At 38.6% G+C, this 15551-nt stretch overlaps 2 protein-coding genes across 4 annotated transcripts in view; one reads left to right on the top strand and one right to left on the bottom strand.

Moving 5' to 3' along the window:
- rai2 (retinoic acid induced 2) overlaps window positions 1-7754 on the top strand; it is a 46438-nt gene extending 38684 nt beyond the window's left edge. The window contains exon 2 of the mRNA XM_003218900.3: window positions 1554-7754. Within this exon, the coding sequence (XP_003218948.2) occupies window positions 1658-3319 (1662 nt within the window). The 5' untranslated portion in view covers window positions 1554-1657 and the 3' untranslated portion in view covers window positions 3320-7754. The remainder of the gene's footprint in view (window positions 1-1553) is intronic.
- Window positions 7538-15551, bottom strand: part of scml2 (Scm polycomb group protein like 2) — a 60398-nt gene continuing 52384 nt past the window's right edge. For 2 of the 3 annotated variants that reach the window (XM_016992387.2, XM_016992388.2), the window contains 2 exons: window positions 13981-14262; window positions 11649-12734 (listed from right to left, as the gene is read on the bottom strand). In XM_016992387.2, coding sequence (XP_016847876.1) covers window positions 12397-12734; window positions 13981-14262 — 620 coding nt within the window. In that variant the 3' untranslated portion in view covers window positions 11649-12396. Of the gene's footprint in view, window positions 10846-11648; window positions 12735-13980; window positions 14263-15551 lie in introns of those variants that run through there. The other variant, XM_008107285.3, reaches the window with a different exon arrangement.

The raw sequence follows: 15551 nt of genomic DNA, 5'->3' as shown, positions 1-15551 counted from the left end.
TTCCCACTTATAAAGTGAACCTATTTTGAATTTTTCCAAGATTTGTATATTTGTCTATGGTTATGCATAAACCTTATTTATTATAGAAATCCATTTGTTGTAGACTAATTAACTGGAGAAAAATTGTTTTCTTCTGCCTGTGCAGCAATGACATCAACATGGATGTACTACTTCTAATCCTGGTACTAATTTGTTGTGTTTTACCCATTTTGCTTTATTCACAAGTATTTATGTTGTGAATATTACTACAGTTTCTTGTATGTTGGGCCTTGTACTCTTCTCCTTCTGAAGAGTAGTGCTCCAGAATGTGTTTTATTTCATAGGTTTCTGCCTTGTTGTTCCCTGAGGGTTTAGAGTCGATTAACAGTGTCTTAACGTAACTGTAGCCATATGTTTCAACCCCAAAGATCCTAAAATCTAAAGGGCAGGTGGAGATAGAATAAAAATGCTATGTTGGTAGGAAGTAAACATCTGGATTATAACATCGTCTCCTAGGTTCTGCATCTCAAAAAAAAATCCCTTTAAAAAAGATCAAGAGCTATGGGAATGTGGGAGGTTTCGTGGCAGGAATGATTTGTGCTTTACTGCCTTGGAGCAGGCAAAATGCTTGCAGTGTTGGGCTAAAACCCTCTCATGGTTTACAACAGAACAGTACATTTTCCCCTGACAACTGCACAATGCAGATTAGTCTGTCAGGGAAAAGGGAAAGCAGCTCTGATTTTAATTCTTTACATGTTCATAATAAAAGTTTTATGCTCCTATTTCTGCTATTGCATTTAGCCCTGAAAAGCAAGCTCCTTTTTCAATATGGATGGGGAAAAATCTTTAAAAATAGAAAATGAACATGTGTGTCGATTAATTACTTGGTTACTGTGATGCTCCCAGAATTTTGAAAATTACTTTTTTGGACTGTAATTCCCACAACATGCACAAACCCTAATAATGTCAGCAAGGAGGTTGTGAGAGACAAAGATTAAAAAGTTACTTTTCTGAGTTTTCTGATGAATGCAGATTTTAAATAATATCTAAAACACTATGCTTGTAATTCTAGCATGTCTTAGGAGTTTGGAAAGCAGAAGGCATATGTTTCTTCTAATGCTAAGAAAAGCTTTGCAAACCCAGAATACATCATTTTATCATGGGTTATTTTTAGTGCTTCTCAGTTTTTGCACTCATATTGAATGTAAACAGTACAGCTGCTTCCCAGTATTACAGAATACCATTGTATGAAGCTTTGTTTAAAGATATCAAATGAACAGCCTGGATTCTTATTCTGGTTGCTTGTGTCTGTAGCTGCTTCAGTCTTTAAATTTATCTTTGTTTATGCTTAACTTTTAAATCCCCCTGGTCTCTTCCTATAACACTCCAGAAATGTATGTTCTGTATATGGATGTATACTATATCTAGTTCACAGTATGATAGTACTTCTCTTCTAAAAAGTGTGCAAACGTTTAAGGCTCTGTTTTGGTGATAGGTTTTTGAAAAAGTCAGTTGCAAATATTATTTTAAGAAGGAGATTTATGCAGTGTTTAAAACATGTCTCTGTTTTGCAGGTCAGATAGTGTTGATATGGATGCTTTGGGCAGCCTAGAGACAAAGTGGATGCCAGTGATGGCTATGTAAACAACAACTCTGCAAAGCCTCTGAATCCCTTAAAATGGAGGAACTGTATAAGGACACACAAAACCTACCCATGGATGTTACAAACTCTCCTTCAACTATGGCTAACAACAAGCTGGAAAATGGAGTTGCCCAGCTGATAACTGCAGAAGCATGGAATATAAACTCGTCTGACTTGATGAAGAAAGCACTTTCGCCTTTGGTATCAGTCCCTACTCCATCAATATTAACCCCGCCAGCTGAATCCCAAAGTGGGGTAGCTCTCAAAGTAGCTGCCACTGTACTCCAGCCCATTTGCTTAGGGGACAGTCCAGTAGTTCTGCCAATACATCTGCAAGTAGCTGGGAGTACTTCTCCTCAGATTGCTCCTAACAGTAACACTCCATATGTCATGACCACTCAAGGCCCAGTCCCACTGCCTCTCCTCCTAGAGCAACATGTCTTTCAACATTTAAATTCTCCCCTAGTTTTATCTCAGAGCTCTCCCTGTGCTACCAATGCTATGCACAACAATATCTTCCAGGGCTCCTCTTCCCCAATGGGACAGCCACAACTCTTGGATCAGAAACCATCCAATCCAGCTCAGGAGTCTGTCTTGCCTCCTGTGTTTCAGACACCAGGGTTTGCTGCCGTTCTGCAGGATCTCTTTCCCTCACAAGGTGTCTTGGGCGCTTCACCCTATCAGCCATCCCCAGACTGCTCTTCTGTCCCACCACAACCCTTCAGCTCCCCTTTGTCTCCACTGGTTCCTCCAGCCACGCTCTTGGTACCATACCCTGTGATTGTTCCTCTGCCGGTCCCAGTCCCTGTGCCCATCCCCATCCCCATCCCAGTTCCCCACAGTGCTGAATCTAAAGTCAACCTGGACTGCTCCAAACTGGCAAGTTCTTTTGTTTTGCATTCCTGTAAAGGCACCCAAACCCCCTTGGAGAAGGAAGAAAGTAAGCCATTTGACTTCATCCACCATCGGGGGCTCTCCCAGCTGAGTCGCCACACTGTCATTAAGATGGGTAATGAGAACGAGGTTCTTGACTTGTCCATGAAACCAGCCCCTTTGGTTAAGGAAAGTGAGGAGAGTTCCCAGCCTTCACCTGAAGAAGGTGTTTTGGATTTATCCATTCCCTCATGTCGGAAAACGGGCAACACTGAAACAAGTACCAGTCACTTTGGGCCTATCTTGGAGGGTCCTGCTCATTCCACAACAAACAAACTTCCTACTGCTGTTTCTCCCTTCGTTCCTTCAAAACCTCATGAGGGTCCACCCAAGGTTGCTGAGAACAGAGTGATCAGCAGCGGTTCATCTGAACACCTGAGACAGCCGCCAAAGTGGCTGGTGGATCAGACTAATATTGCAACATGTGAGCCCTCTGCTGCCAATAACATTGAAATCGTAAGCACCTCACAGACTGCCAAAGTGATAGTCTCTGTCAAAGATGCAGTGCCTACTATTTTCTGTGGCAAGATTAAAGGCCTCTCGGGGGTCTCAACAAAAAACTTCTCCTTCAAAAGGGACATGCCTCAGGACTCAGTTCTTCAGTGTTATGATGTGAAGAACCAGCCAGAAGCCCGGGATACTGCAGAAGCTCTTCGGAAACCTATAAAAAACAGAAACGTCAAGTTAAAGAAAATGAACTCCCAGGAAATACACATTCTTCCAATCAAAAAGCAGCGACTGGCAGCCTTTTTTCCAAGAAAATAATTTATTAAGTTTTAGAACATTTTGCAGTATAATTATTATGAATAAAGAGATGTACTTCATTTTAAATTACATTTAAATCTTTAAGCTATCTCTTCTAAGTTATTTGGTGGTGGGAGACTCTGGGGTGGGCTGGGCTAAAGAGAAGAAGACAACAGGGGAGACCAGGATATATCTTCTCATTGCAATGACTCTCCCTATATTTCGTTCAAATTTTCATTACAAGTAAATGAAAGGCAACATATTTTTCAAGTGGTAGCACGTTTTGCAGCTTTAATGGGATATAATGGATGAGTGATTCAGAGGGATAAGAGCTATTTTCACTGCCATAAAGTGCTTTGATTATGTAATGCTGAGAAATGGTGAGTAGAATGGACTTTTCAGAATAAATGTTTGTTATGTGCTAATTTGGTTTCAGTATTTTGTACCCTTTTAATTTGCACTTTTTGTCTGGAAAGGTTTGATACCTGTCTGAAAACTCTATTTATGCTGGTATTTATATTAGGGAGCCCCCGGTGGCGCAGTGTGTTAAAGCGCTGAGCTACTGAACTTGCAGACTGAAAGGTCGCAGGTTCGAATCCGGGGAGTGGAATGAGCACCTGCTGTTAGCTCCAGCTTCTGCCAACCTAGCAATTCGAAAACATGCAAATGTGAGTAGATCAATAGGTAGCGCTCCGGCGGGAAGGTAACGGCGCTCCATGCAGTCATGCCGGCCACATGACCTTGGAGGTGTCTACGGGCAACGCCAGCTCTTCGGCTTAAAAATGGAGATGAGCACCAACCCCCAGAGTCAGACACGACTGGACTTAACATCAGGGGAAACCTTTACTTTTACCTTATTTATATTAGGTCTGTTAGGTTTTAAAATAATCCAAAATAATTTGGATTATTTGGTTGTTTTCTAATTTTCAGAATATTTTCACTTTTGATTTTTTTTTTTTCAAATTTTCATTTTTAGAATTCCTCACAATGCACTTGAAGTAAAAAGAATTCTATAATACAGTGTTGCCTCACTACTTCGAGGTTTACTTTTCGCACCCTCGCTGTTTCGCTGGTTTTTAATAAACACGAAAATAATAATATTATAAATCCCTTATAAATATCTCTTTTTCCTTCCTAAGGAGAAGCCTAAGGAAGGGAGAGAAAAGGGGGCTGAAGCAGCTTTGTTTTCGCCTCACAAGGCAGCGGCAGCAGCAGGAGCGCACATATGCGTGCTTGAGAGACGAGGAGGGGACAGAGACGCTACTTGAAAACAACACATAGTGTCCCTACTTTGCGGATTTTCACTTATTGCGGGTGGTCCTGGAACGTAACCCCCACCATAAGTGAGGGAACACTGTATTGTAATGCCAATCTCCTTCATTCAGTCCATCAAGCCATGGGCCTTGTTTTGATAAGCTCTCAAAAAGGAAACTAAGATCATTTTCAAAAGATTAATAAAATCATAATTATCAATTAAATAATAAACTAGAATTTCATTTCCTAGAGAATATGGCACATAATGTCCCCACTGCTAAATATGTCATAAAAATATTCATTTTGATGTTTCTTACATTTCTTATGTCCATTAAATAGTAAGATTTATGGCCAAGATATTGCATTAGTAGGTATACATTGTAGTTGCATTACTATAGCTGTCTCAGAATGTTACCCCAATAAACTCACCTTGTAAGCAGAACAGCCTCCAACACAGCCATTTACCCGTTTTTAGAGAGTGAGAGAATGATTGTGGATGCATCCATCTACTGTATTTCTTTGATGAGCTTTTTCACCCCATATAAATTACTCTAAAAATAGAATGTGTCTTAGGATCACAGGTGCTTATATATATCAATGGTGTATTAAAATCAAAGATATATGGACACATGGGAAAGAGAACCAAGAACTCACAAGGACCTCATAGCATATCCAGCAATAGGATGTGTCCCTTGCCAGTCTCCCCATTCTTTGAAAATGGGATGCTGTGCTAGGGAGATAGTTCCATAGTTGTGATGAACGTCTGATCTCTGAGCTACACAATATCCATAAAAGGGAATTGTATGCCTTAAGTCTGACCTACGCCATCCTAATTCACTAACAGGACACCAGCTATGTATTTCATTATAGCAAGAGTGAGCAGCTATGAAAAGCTAAAGGGCCACATTGTTCCTACAGGTGGCACACCCACCCCACACTCAACTCTGCAAAAAATAATAATCAAATGTTTTCCCACCAAATGTCCTTTAGGGGACAGTTTCATCATGTTTTTTTTTTTGGGGGGGGGGGGATTCCTGTACTAACCTACCAATCATACTATCTGGGTTTTCATGCTGGGATGATGGATTGGAAGTACTGTTCTATGGGTTTTTGGAAGTTGATGCTTATGGCTGGATCTACACTGCCATATCATCGAGTTTCAGAATGCAGATTAACTGGATTAACTGCATTGAACTGGATATGATGGTGTAGATGCTTTTCACCCTCTTACTCTCCAAGTAGTTGCCCAGCCCCCCTAATCCTGATTTACTAGGCAGCAAGACTTTGCTTTTCTGTCTGCAAGCAACAGGAGCCTGCTTTCCTGTCAGTAGGGATTCAGAAGACTGATATTTCCATCTGTCTCCTTTGAGTGATCATCACCAGTGTGACAGAAAGAAGAGAATCCAGTCATAATTCCTTGAACTAGAGCAAATGTCAGCCTGTGGCATCCAAATCATCAGAAGAGCAGACCCTTGTTGCTTGCAGTCTCCTGTCTTTGAGTAGAAGAGAACACCTCTGCAGATGGTCTAACTGCCACTGCCAGTTTTGCCCTACATGACTGAACAACCTAGTGGGAGTTACTGAGAGGTTTAACTTGTACTTCTTCCATTTCTGACTCTGGAGACTTTCCCTCCCTCTCCTCTAGGAGAGGAGAATCCTGTATACATATGTGTGTCGTTAGCTCATATGGATTATGTATACATATGTGTATAAACACTGAGCAAAGGAAAATGAAGAGTGTGTAAACGAAATCTTTAAAGGAAAGCTTTTGTTCTAAGCAAGCAAAATTGTATTAGGAAAAGATACCTTGTACATCTTCCTTCAGGTGTTACTTAAGAGTTACAAAAACAATTTAAGTGACATTCACCCTAGGTAAAAAGAAATGTCAGCCCTAATGTGACTAGCTGGACATTCCCATTCTACTCATGAGACAGAGGGTGATCTGGGTCTTGGAGGTTCATGGGAAGTTGGGGGTCAGGACCCTTTTCTCCAGCCTATGACTGACCAGACCTCTCTAAGGAAAGTGAGGCAGGCTGCACCCCACCACTTTCTCCAATAATCCCAAAGGTTCTGTGGGCGAGTCTCCTTTTCTATTTCCATACATTTTGGCACCCCAGGTTTTAATAACTTCACTTGGAAACATTTTCACACTTTCCCCCAAGATGGTTATCCTCTCTGGGCAGTTTTTTTTCATAATTTCCATAATGTTGACCACCCCCAATAAATAACTTAAAACCATCACATCTACCTTTTTTTAAACTTGGAAGAGTGACTAAACTCCTCAGCAGTATCATCTAGAAAATCAGAGTCCATTATCGTAATGAGATAAAGCAATATTTAGACTTTCAGTGATTCAGCTTTCAGTTCTTGTGCAGTATTCAGCAATTGTCCATTAACACCATTAAGATTTTCCTCTTCCTTTCTAGAAAATTGAAAATATGTTAGAGGGTGGATTTCTTCTGTGGATAATACTTGGTGATGGATTTGGCCACAGATATATATAGTTTGAAGTGTCAAAGCTAGTTTGGTAAAATAATAGTTCAATAATATAAATATGTGTTCATTTAATTTAGATAGGCAAAATGAAGCTCTCAAAGGTTGTCAGACTGCAATTGCCATGGGTATTTATCCAGTTTGTTAAGAATGCAGGGAATTTCAGTTCAGCCTTTGAAATGCTACATTTTATCTACCCTGATCTAAATGAAGCATTAATAGCAAATGTGGGAGGGGGGAAGAATGACTGGGTATGTGTAAATATTGCAAGTGTGAGAATCATGCAAGTTGTCTATGATCTCAACACTTTCTCTCTTCCCCCCACCCCTGGCCTTGGAAAAACAGCAGCAAATAATGAGAGGATTGCTGAAATTGGAAATAGACTTTGGGATTTCTGTAGCCAACAGTGGGGTCTGTGAAAACTGGTGCTCTCTTTCTTGAATTCTGCCCATCACAAATTACAATTTTATACAAAACAGGTATACAAATGTCTAACACTGAATAAGTTTTATTTGCAGCTTAGAAGAGAACATAAGTTGAAAATGAATTAAAAATATATTCTGTTACAAACACTGAAATAATTTGCTATCATGCTATAATACAAGGGTTGTGTTTCTGTATGACATTCTTGGTTCTTGTGTTGTTGGATGTATATGAAGCAATACATATTCTTTCAGTACTAACAAATAAACCACACTGGCAAAATGCATCAAGGGCTAAATTCTTATTTTATAAAGGTTTTGTATGAAACAGTTTCCAAACATTTATAGCTTATATAAAATTAAGGGAACTATGTCAGTGATATCTCTTGTCTGCGAACTGGCACAGAAATTATCCTCCTGCTTCTAAACCACAAAATATTTGATGATGTGTGTCTTCATTTCATTTCTGACCCTAAGGTGAACTTATATAACTTTATTGGCAAGATGTGTTCAGAAGCCTTCCTCTGAGGCTGAGAGAGTGTGACTTGCCCAAATTCATCCACCGATCATAGGTTTACATTAGCTATACATTAGGTTTTACAGCAGTGGTTCTCAATCTGTGGGTCCCCAGTTCTTTTGACTTGCAACTCCCAGAAATCCCAGCAAGTTTACCAGCTGTTAGGATTTCTGGGAGTTGAAGGCCAAAATATCTGGGGACACACAGGGTCTTTCTTCCACTTTCTAGCTTGTAAATGTTATTAATGGACTAAGTTTTGTTATTCATGCTTGATATTTTTCTCAAGTTTAACAATTGGGCAAGTCCTTGAATGTCTTTAACTATCTAAGGCTGGTTAATCTAAAAATGCAAGGGATTTTTTTTTTGCCATGTTATAGTATTATGGTGGCATAGTTTTGGCTTGTGCTGGTGGCTGTCCTTATTACAGTAACATGCCTGCATAAGGAGATTTCCAGAAATAGCAATTCCCCACTTGACTGCCGTAAGCACATGGGCACAACTTCATGCCACTTGGGACGTTGCTACTATGCAAGTATGCCATATGAGTTCTGATCCCTCATGGTCTTGAATAGGGTTTCACTCTTTCTTTCTTTAGCTACATCTCAGCTGGTGAAATAGTTTGTATGTTGTTATGAGAAGCCATAACTTAGCTGGTGTAATGTATGTTAATACTACAAAACTACCAGAGGGTCTCAAAATGCAGAGCACCTGTGCTTAGTTGTTGTTCTGTCTAATGAATATTAATACTCATTTAAATCATATTGCAGTCACAATAATGAAATACTGATGTCTGGTGAGTTTGCTGTATTTTTGCTAAACCTGAGTATTTAAATACCAGTAAGCAAGGCATTTTCAAATGAATAATGTGTCAAAAATACTTTTTCTTCATTAACTAGAAGCTTCTGATACAAAAAGGCAGGAAGAAATATAAAATCTACTTTCCCTTTAGGACTACATTATCTCTATCTTGATTTATACTATTACATACAATACATTCAATTCTCTAAATAGCAAATGTACATAATTGTCCCTGATATTATGTTGGCAGTGACAGTAAAATCTTTTACCATCAGCACTTATTGTAGCTTATAGAAAGAGCATAAAGGTTTAGGTAAAACACACATCCATGTGCAGTTCAACCCTTTGATAAAATTATCATTTCAAAGAAGGTGGGGGAAGAAGATTGAAATGATGAAAGTCATCATCCCTCACACTTTTCCAGAAACCTTCCCAAAACTAAATGGCTCAGTACATTATGAAAATTCAGGAATATTGCATAGTCCAGGGAGTTCCCCTGTGTAAATCCACCTGTCCACTGACTGATTGTTTCATTTTTTCTCCAATAAAGGAAAGCAAAGTAGACAGGCATTTAGTGAATCATGAGGATGACACATTTTGCTTTAATGTAGGATAGACCAACTACATGCAGAAAAAAAAGGTGCTTTGGGGTAATAAACCCTTGCACCTAGTTTTTAGAGTTGCATATGCAGAAATCTTTGCTGGATTATCCATGACCTATCACACTTCCTCATAGTCTGTCCTGGCAGCTGGAAATAGTCTGTTTTGGAGTGGAAAAAAAAGAACCAATCCATTCGCCACTGCAGTTAGAGCTTCTATCTGACCGTGTGCTAAGCTTTTATTTAAAAAATGTGAAGGTTGTTGTACACAACATGCTCCACAGCTTGAAAAACTACACATAACAACATGTAAACTGGGTCAAAATGTGCTGTGCACATTTTTGATTTTCCCAATGTTTAAAAATGGATCTACAGTTTATCATCTGTCACAGTGCAAAAGTACCTTTAAAAAGACTTTTAAAAAATGAACACTATATACAATATATTTATATTTATATATCTATATATGTATATGCATGTACCCCCACACATAAATATACAAGTGCATGAACATACTCATGCTGAGCTCCAAAGAGATGGAATGCTTAAAAACAATGGGTAGTGTATTCCAGTAAAGCAAACTGGGATTTGTTCGTGATTCTGGAAGCTGCTCAAATCAGCTGTGAAAACATCTCAAGAAAAACTATTGCCAACTTACACAGTTAATATATTGTAAAGTTTCTTCTCATAATTTAAAACTACACCAGTATAAAAACCTTTGTCTTTAAACATATAGAACTATTCAAATGGCTATTCCCTTTATGGAGATCTATATAATAATATCTGATATTTATCTCTTGGAATACCAGATATAAAATCTTAACTGAGTAATGAAATAATTGCCAACATTGATGTTCCTTTTGCTTTACAAATGAATTCAGTCACTATTTCAAAAACTTTCACATCCTGAATTTTTTTTAAAGACTCCTTTGGAATTCAGCTGTTTTGGTTTCAAATGAAAATGCACCAGCTGAAGTTGAATAGCCAAGAAATATATTTTAGTGCTTCCCATATAAATAATTTGGACATTATCTTTTTCCCCTGTACCTTCTAAATCATTTAAATACAAAGATGTAAAACTTTCTCCTTGACAAAGAGATTTCATATTTTGAGAAATGTCTACAAACCAATTACGGTTTTGGACAATGGTTTTAAAACCGAACACTGGACACAATCTGATAGAAACTTGTTTTTCTGAAGTGAACGGGGTCCTCTTCCATTCCTCCATTCCTAGATCAGGTGAAGTTCCTGCTTTATTGTGCTTCCTGCATCTTCATGAACCTGAGAGGTTTTGCCACCATCACACTCAGAGCGCCATCGCTGGCTCTGGTCCACTGCCTAGTACTTCCCTTGCTTAAGTCTCTCGATGTGGTAGCACAGCTTTAATGCTGGCCCCAATTTGAGCCCCATATATTTCATTATCATATCACTTCTCAATAGCAAGAGCGCTCTCCCATCAATTTCCTGTGGCCGGGAAGAAAAGATAATCAATAAGAAATTCGTAAGAACTTATTTAATCAGCCTGGAACAAAACCTCAATGTTAGAACAGGCAGAAAAAAATGTACATCTCCATACAAAAGGACAAACGCGGGACAGCGAGTCACAGTGAAGCGATAGGTCTGATTTGAAATGATCATAAAGCAGTGGTTCTCAACCTGTGCGTCTACAGGTGTTTTGGCCTACAACTCTCAGAAATCCCAGCTAGTTTACCAGCTGTTAGGTAAACTGGGTGTTGAAAGCCAAAACATCTGGAGACCCAAAGGTTGAGAACCACTGTCATAGACTTAGAACTTCAAATCTAAATTGTCGCATTTACATCTTTTCCTTGTCTCATAGTCTGATAATAAATACACATGAAGATGTGTGCCACACAGAAATGTACTTCCAATTAAGTAAAATTGAAAAGGGGCCTCAGAGGCATTTTTCCTTTGACAAAGTTAAGGATACACTTTCCTCTCCCGCTCCAAGCAGTATCTTGCATCTCAGTGATAAGGACATCGTTGTATCGCATTATGCACCCAAGTCAGCATTCCAACTTTTATCCAAACAATAGAACCTGTACTGCAAAGTGCCCATGTCTAGCATGATATCTGCAACCATCTAATTTTTTGAAGCTGAAATTTATGTTATTGGGTTAACCAACTAATTGGCAGTGACCTGTATGGTGTAAAATTATACTCCTCTTTAAATATTTTCTTACACAGAAAGAGACAGGACTGTTTCAAAAGCACGTTGCACACATTACAGAGTTGGGAAAGAATGCAAATTGTTAAAATAGACCTTTATTATACATTAAGTGGGGTAAATGATCCCAACTATTTGTACTTTGACTGAACAATCACTCGCAAATAAACCTTAGCATATGTTTGAATTTTTTACAGCTTTTATTAAATCCACAACAGGTAGGATGTAAATGATCAGATGCTATTCCTCGTTTCATCATTTTTTTTTTACTAAGGATCAAGATATCTTGCAACAAAAAAGTCATATTTACAATCAAACATTTGTCAGCAAATGTAAAATAACTGGTACTGACTTTGAATAATATATTATTCTGAAAAGTAGTTAACTAACTCCTACTGCTTTTACATATGTGTGCATAAAAGTAACATACAGTGAAAGTTGTTGCTAGTATTAAATATGAAGAAATCGCCAACATTTATTCTGTGCATTTTCACGGTCTATTTTGTATCTTTTCCATTATACACTCACAAATTATTTGAAAGCACTCTGGCTATCATGGAATATTTTTTAAATTTTTTGTCCATTAAAAGTGAATGCGATGAGTCTCAAATTCTTACATTGTGGGTCCTCTGCAGGTGTAGATACCAAAAAACCTTGGATGGTCAAGTACCTTATATAAAGCGAAAGGAAAAGATCTTGGGCTTTTTAATTGTTCTTAATTTAAAAAAATATTTGAGTACTGTATTCTTAAATTATTTTGAATCTTCAGTTTGTTGAATCAGCAAATCCCAAGGCCACATAGACAAAGGACAAACTGTGCAACTTCTTGTTTATAGAGATCTTTCTGTATGTCCTATCCTCCCTCCGACCCAAAATTCCAAGGTTTTGCAGGATATAACCATACTAGTAAAAGTGATCCAAACAGTGAAATCTGAAAGAGACCCTAAATGCTTGAACACAAGCAAACATAAAAACAAAACATATGTGTATGCAAGACTTCTTACATGTCTTCTGAAGAGTTCTGCATGGGGTGCTAATGCCTGAGGATCGGCTTCTTTCACAAATCGCATTACTTCTTCTATTGACCACACAGAAGGATCCTTGTTGAGCGGGCGGGAAGGCTCCCGTTTCAGTGCACTGAGGTCTGGTCCTGTTGTAGAGCTAGCAGCTTAAATATACAAAATAATGAAAATTAAGATACCTCTGATAGCAGCAGTACATTTGGGGATGGACACACACAGCTCTTAGGCTTTTTTGTCCACTTATGGATATTGGCAGTCCCTGAGTTACAAACAGCTGACTTATATCTGACTCCTAGTTACAAACGGGGGTGAGACAATAGGATGTGAGAGGAAATCTACCCTTGGAAGGGAAATGCACTCCTGCTTATCCTAGAAAAAAAGGCCTCTCCACTGAAGCTTTATCACCAAGACAGAAAGATCACATAGCATCTATACTGAATGAAATACAGATAGTCGCTGAGTTACAAACCCAGAGACTACATGTAATAGGAAAAAAATATGGCTTTTCCCTATCTTTTCCCATACAATGCCTTTCTGCAGAAATCTTAGTTATAATTATTCACCATCTGTAAATGTTAAGGGCTTTCTACAGTTGTTTTCATTTCAGATTAAATATAATTACAACCAGATTAGATGCATCTAAAGGTCTAAGTCTAACTGTTAGTCCCAACTAAAGTAGGCTCACTGAATGAAATGAATTTAAAAGTGTTGATTTACCAAGTTTCTATTCATTCAGTGAGTCTTCTTTACACCTGATGTTCTGTCTTCAGTGATGAAAAATACATACATATAGACTGGCATTTATGAAATGCAGCAGTTTTAGCACAAACTTATGGACTGACGAAGTTTGAATACAACAACTGAGACTGACAAAACAAGATGCAGAGCATTTTTTAAAACACAGAGCATAACAGAAACAACAGAACACGAATACCTGAGATATCAAGAACACTGGCTCTTTTAAAAACAGATATTATTATTAATTAGATTCCTCGTATTTATTTGATCACTTTAGCAGTGGATTGTTTTTTTTTTCCTTTCCAAAAGCTTAAGTATCTAAATACTGGTTGACCATCCCTTATCCAAAATTCTAAAATGTGAAATGGTCTACAAGGGTCATGACAACTTTGCCTTCTGATGGTTCAATGTGCACAAACTTTATTCATTAAATTTGTATAAAATCGCATTTATGTGTATAAGGTGTTTAGGAAACATAAATGAATTTCTGAGATACATCATTATGTACATATATCTAGGTGGATAAATCTGAAATCTAAAACACTTCTGGTCCCAAGCATTTTGTATAGAACTTCTATAGTCTAGTTAATTAATTTTCACTTCATTAGGCAACAGATGAGCCAAACATGCACTTTTAAAAGATACAAGGAATACCTTCAATCCTCCTCTGGAGTCTATTCCTACTGACTTCATAATAGCTGGTGTTCCCAGCAGAACCCGATGATAGTCTCCGCAGGATTGGTGCTGCTTTTGAGGTAGCGGTGGCCGGTGGGAGAGAATTCCTGTAACAGGCTGCATTCCCTGAGGTACGATATTCAATGGAATTCCGACAGTTTGGTTTAGAGGAATTGACTGAATTAAGTGCAGAATCCATTGAGTCCTCAGAAAACCTGTGTTCTTTAGGGGTGCCATTTTCTTCACTCGGCAGAGTTTCAGCTGTAAAAAATTGGATAGAACGCAAACAGTTCATTAATATTAGTAACCCAGGGGGGGCATTCTTATAGAACTTGAGATGAGATTTAAAGCTAGGTCTGCAAAGTCTTTGCTGAAAATACGGTTTTCTTAGCTTCATTTCCCATTCTGTAAATAATCATCTCTTACCTAAAAAGGGTTGTTACAGAAAACAAATGAACATTCCATGTGCTATAAGAGGTGCTAAAGTATTAAACATAAAAGCCACAACTGTCCTCTGTGGAGTCTGTAAAGTCCCACTCATTTCCCCCACTGATCAGCCATCAGCAGACAGTGGAACCAGATTCATGTTCCAATGTCACTATATACAGCAGAGATACAGGAAACTTAATCATGTTCACTGAACTTAGGGTAGCATAACCCCACTCCCACCCCTGCCCTCAAACTGAACACTTTTACCTATAGGCAAGATCAGTGTTTAATGGCAATGGTCAAATGGCTGTGGGGAGAGTCAGAAAACTTGTTGAAGACTGCAGCTGAGGTTTAGCCTACTGATCTGATCATGACCATTAGGAAAGGAAGCTGTATGTGGGTCAGCTTGGATCCATCTACCGCAGCCCCAAATATCAGAAAATAAAGGCATTGAGCTGCTGTTTGCAGTGCCTAGAATTGTTGTGAACACGACATACATTATTTTGTTATTTTTGTTAGTGAATTACAGGCAGTCCTTGGGTTCCATACAAGACAGGTTCTGTAGGTTTGTTCTTAAGTTGAATTTTTGTGTTAGTCAGAACAGGCCCAGCACATACTGCTAGCTGGTGAACAAGGGGAACACTGCAGCAGCAAAAAGTGTACTTTTTGTAATTTGGCCAAAAAGGCGCACATCACAGTTGCTGCATGCTTAGAATCCCTTCTTTAAAAATAAAAGTGTTAGAACACCAAAGCTTCAGCAATGGAAAAGAAAACCAGAGAAATAGGAAAGCCTTCCCTCAAGTAGCCCCTCCAGTTTATCCTGCCTCAGCTTCCTCAGGGTGCATCTATGCTGTAGAATGAATGCAGCTTAACACCACTTTAAATGCATTGGCTCAATGCTATGGAATCCTGAGGGCTGTAGTTTTACAAGGTCTTGAGCTGTTTCTGCCAAATCTAGGATTGCATAGCATTGAGCGATAGCAATTAAAGTGGTGTCAGACATGAAGGAAGGAGATATCAATAGGAGGGGGGAAGGGAAAGGGGGTGGAGATATATTAATAGAAAGAAACAGGTTTGAGAGATATGCATAGGAAGACAAAGTAAAGTAGGTTGAAGAGATA

Source organism: Anolis carolinensis, chromosome 3 (genome assembly GCF_035594765.1).
Source record: "Anolis carolinensis isolate JA03-04 chromosome 3, rAnoCar3.1.pri, whole genome shotgun sequence".
Taxonomy (NCBI): Eukaryota; Metazoa; Chordata; class Lepidosauria; order Squamata; family Dactyloidae; genus Anolis; species Anolis carolinensis.
The sequence above is the reverse complement of the archived record's forward strand: the minus strand, read 5'-3'. Positions and strand labels throughout refer to the sequence as shown.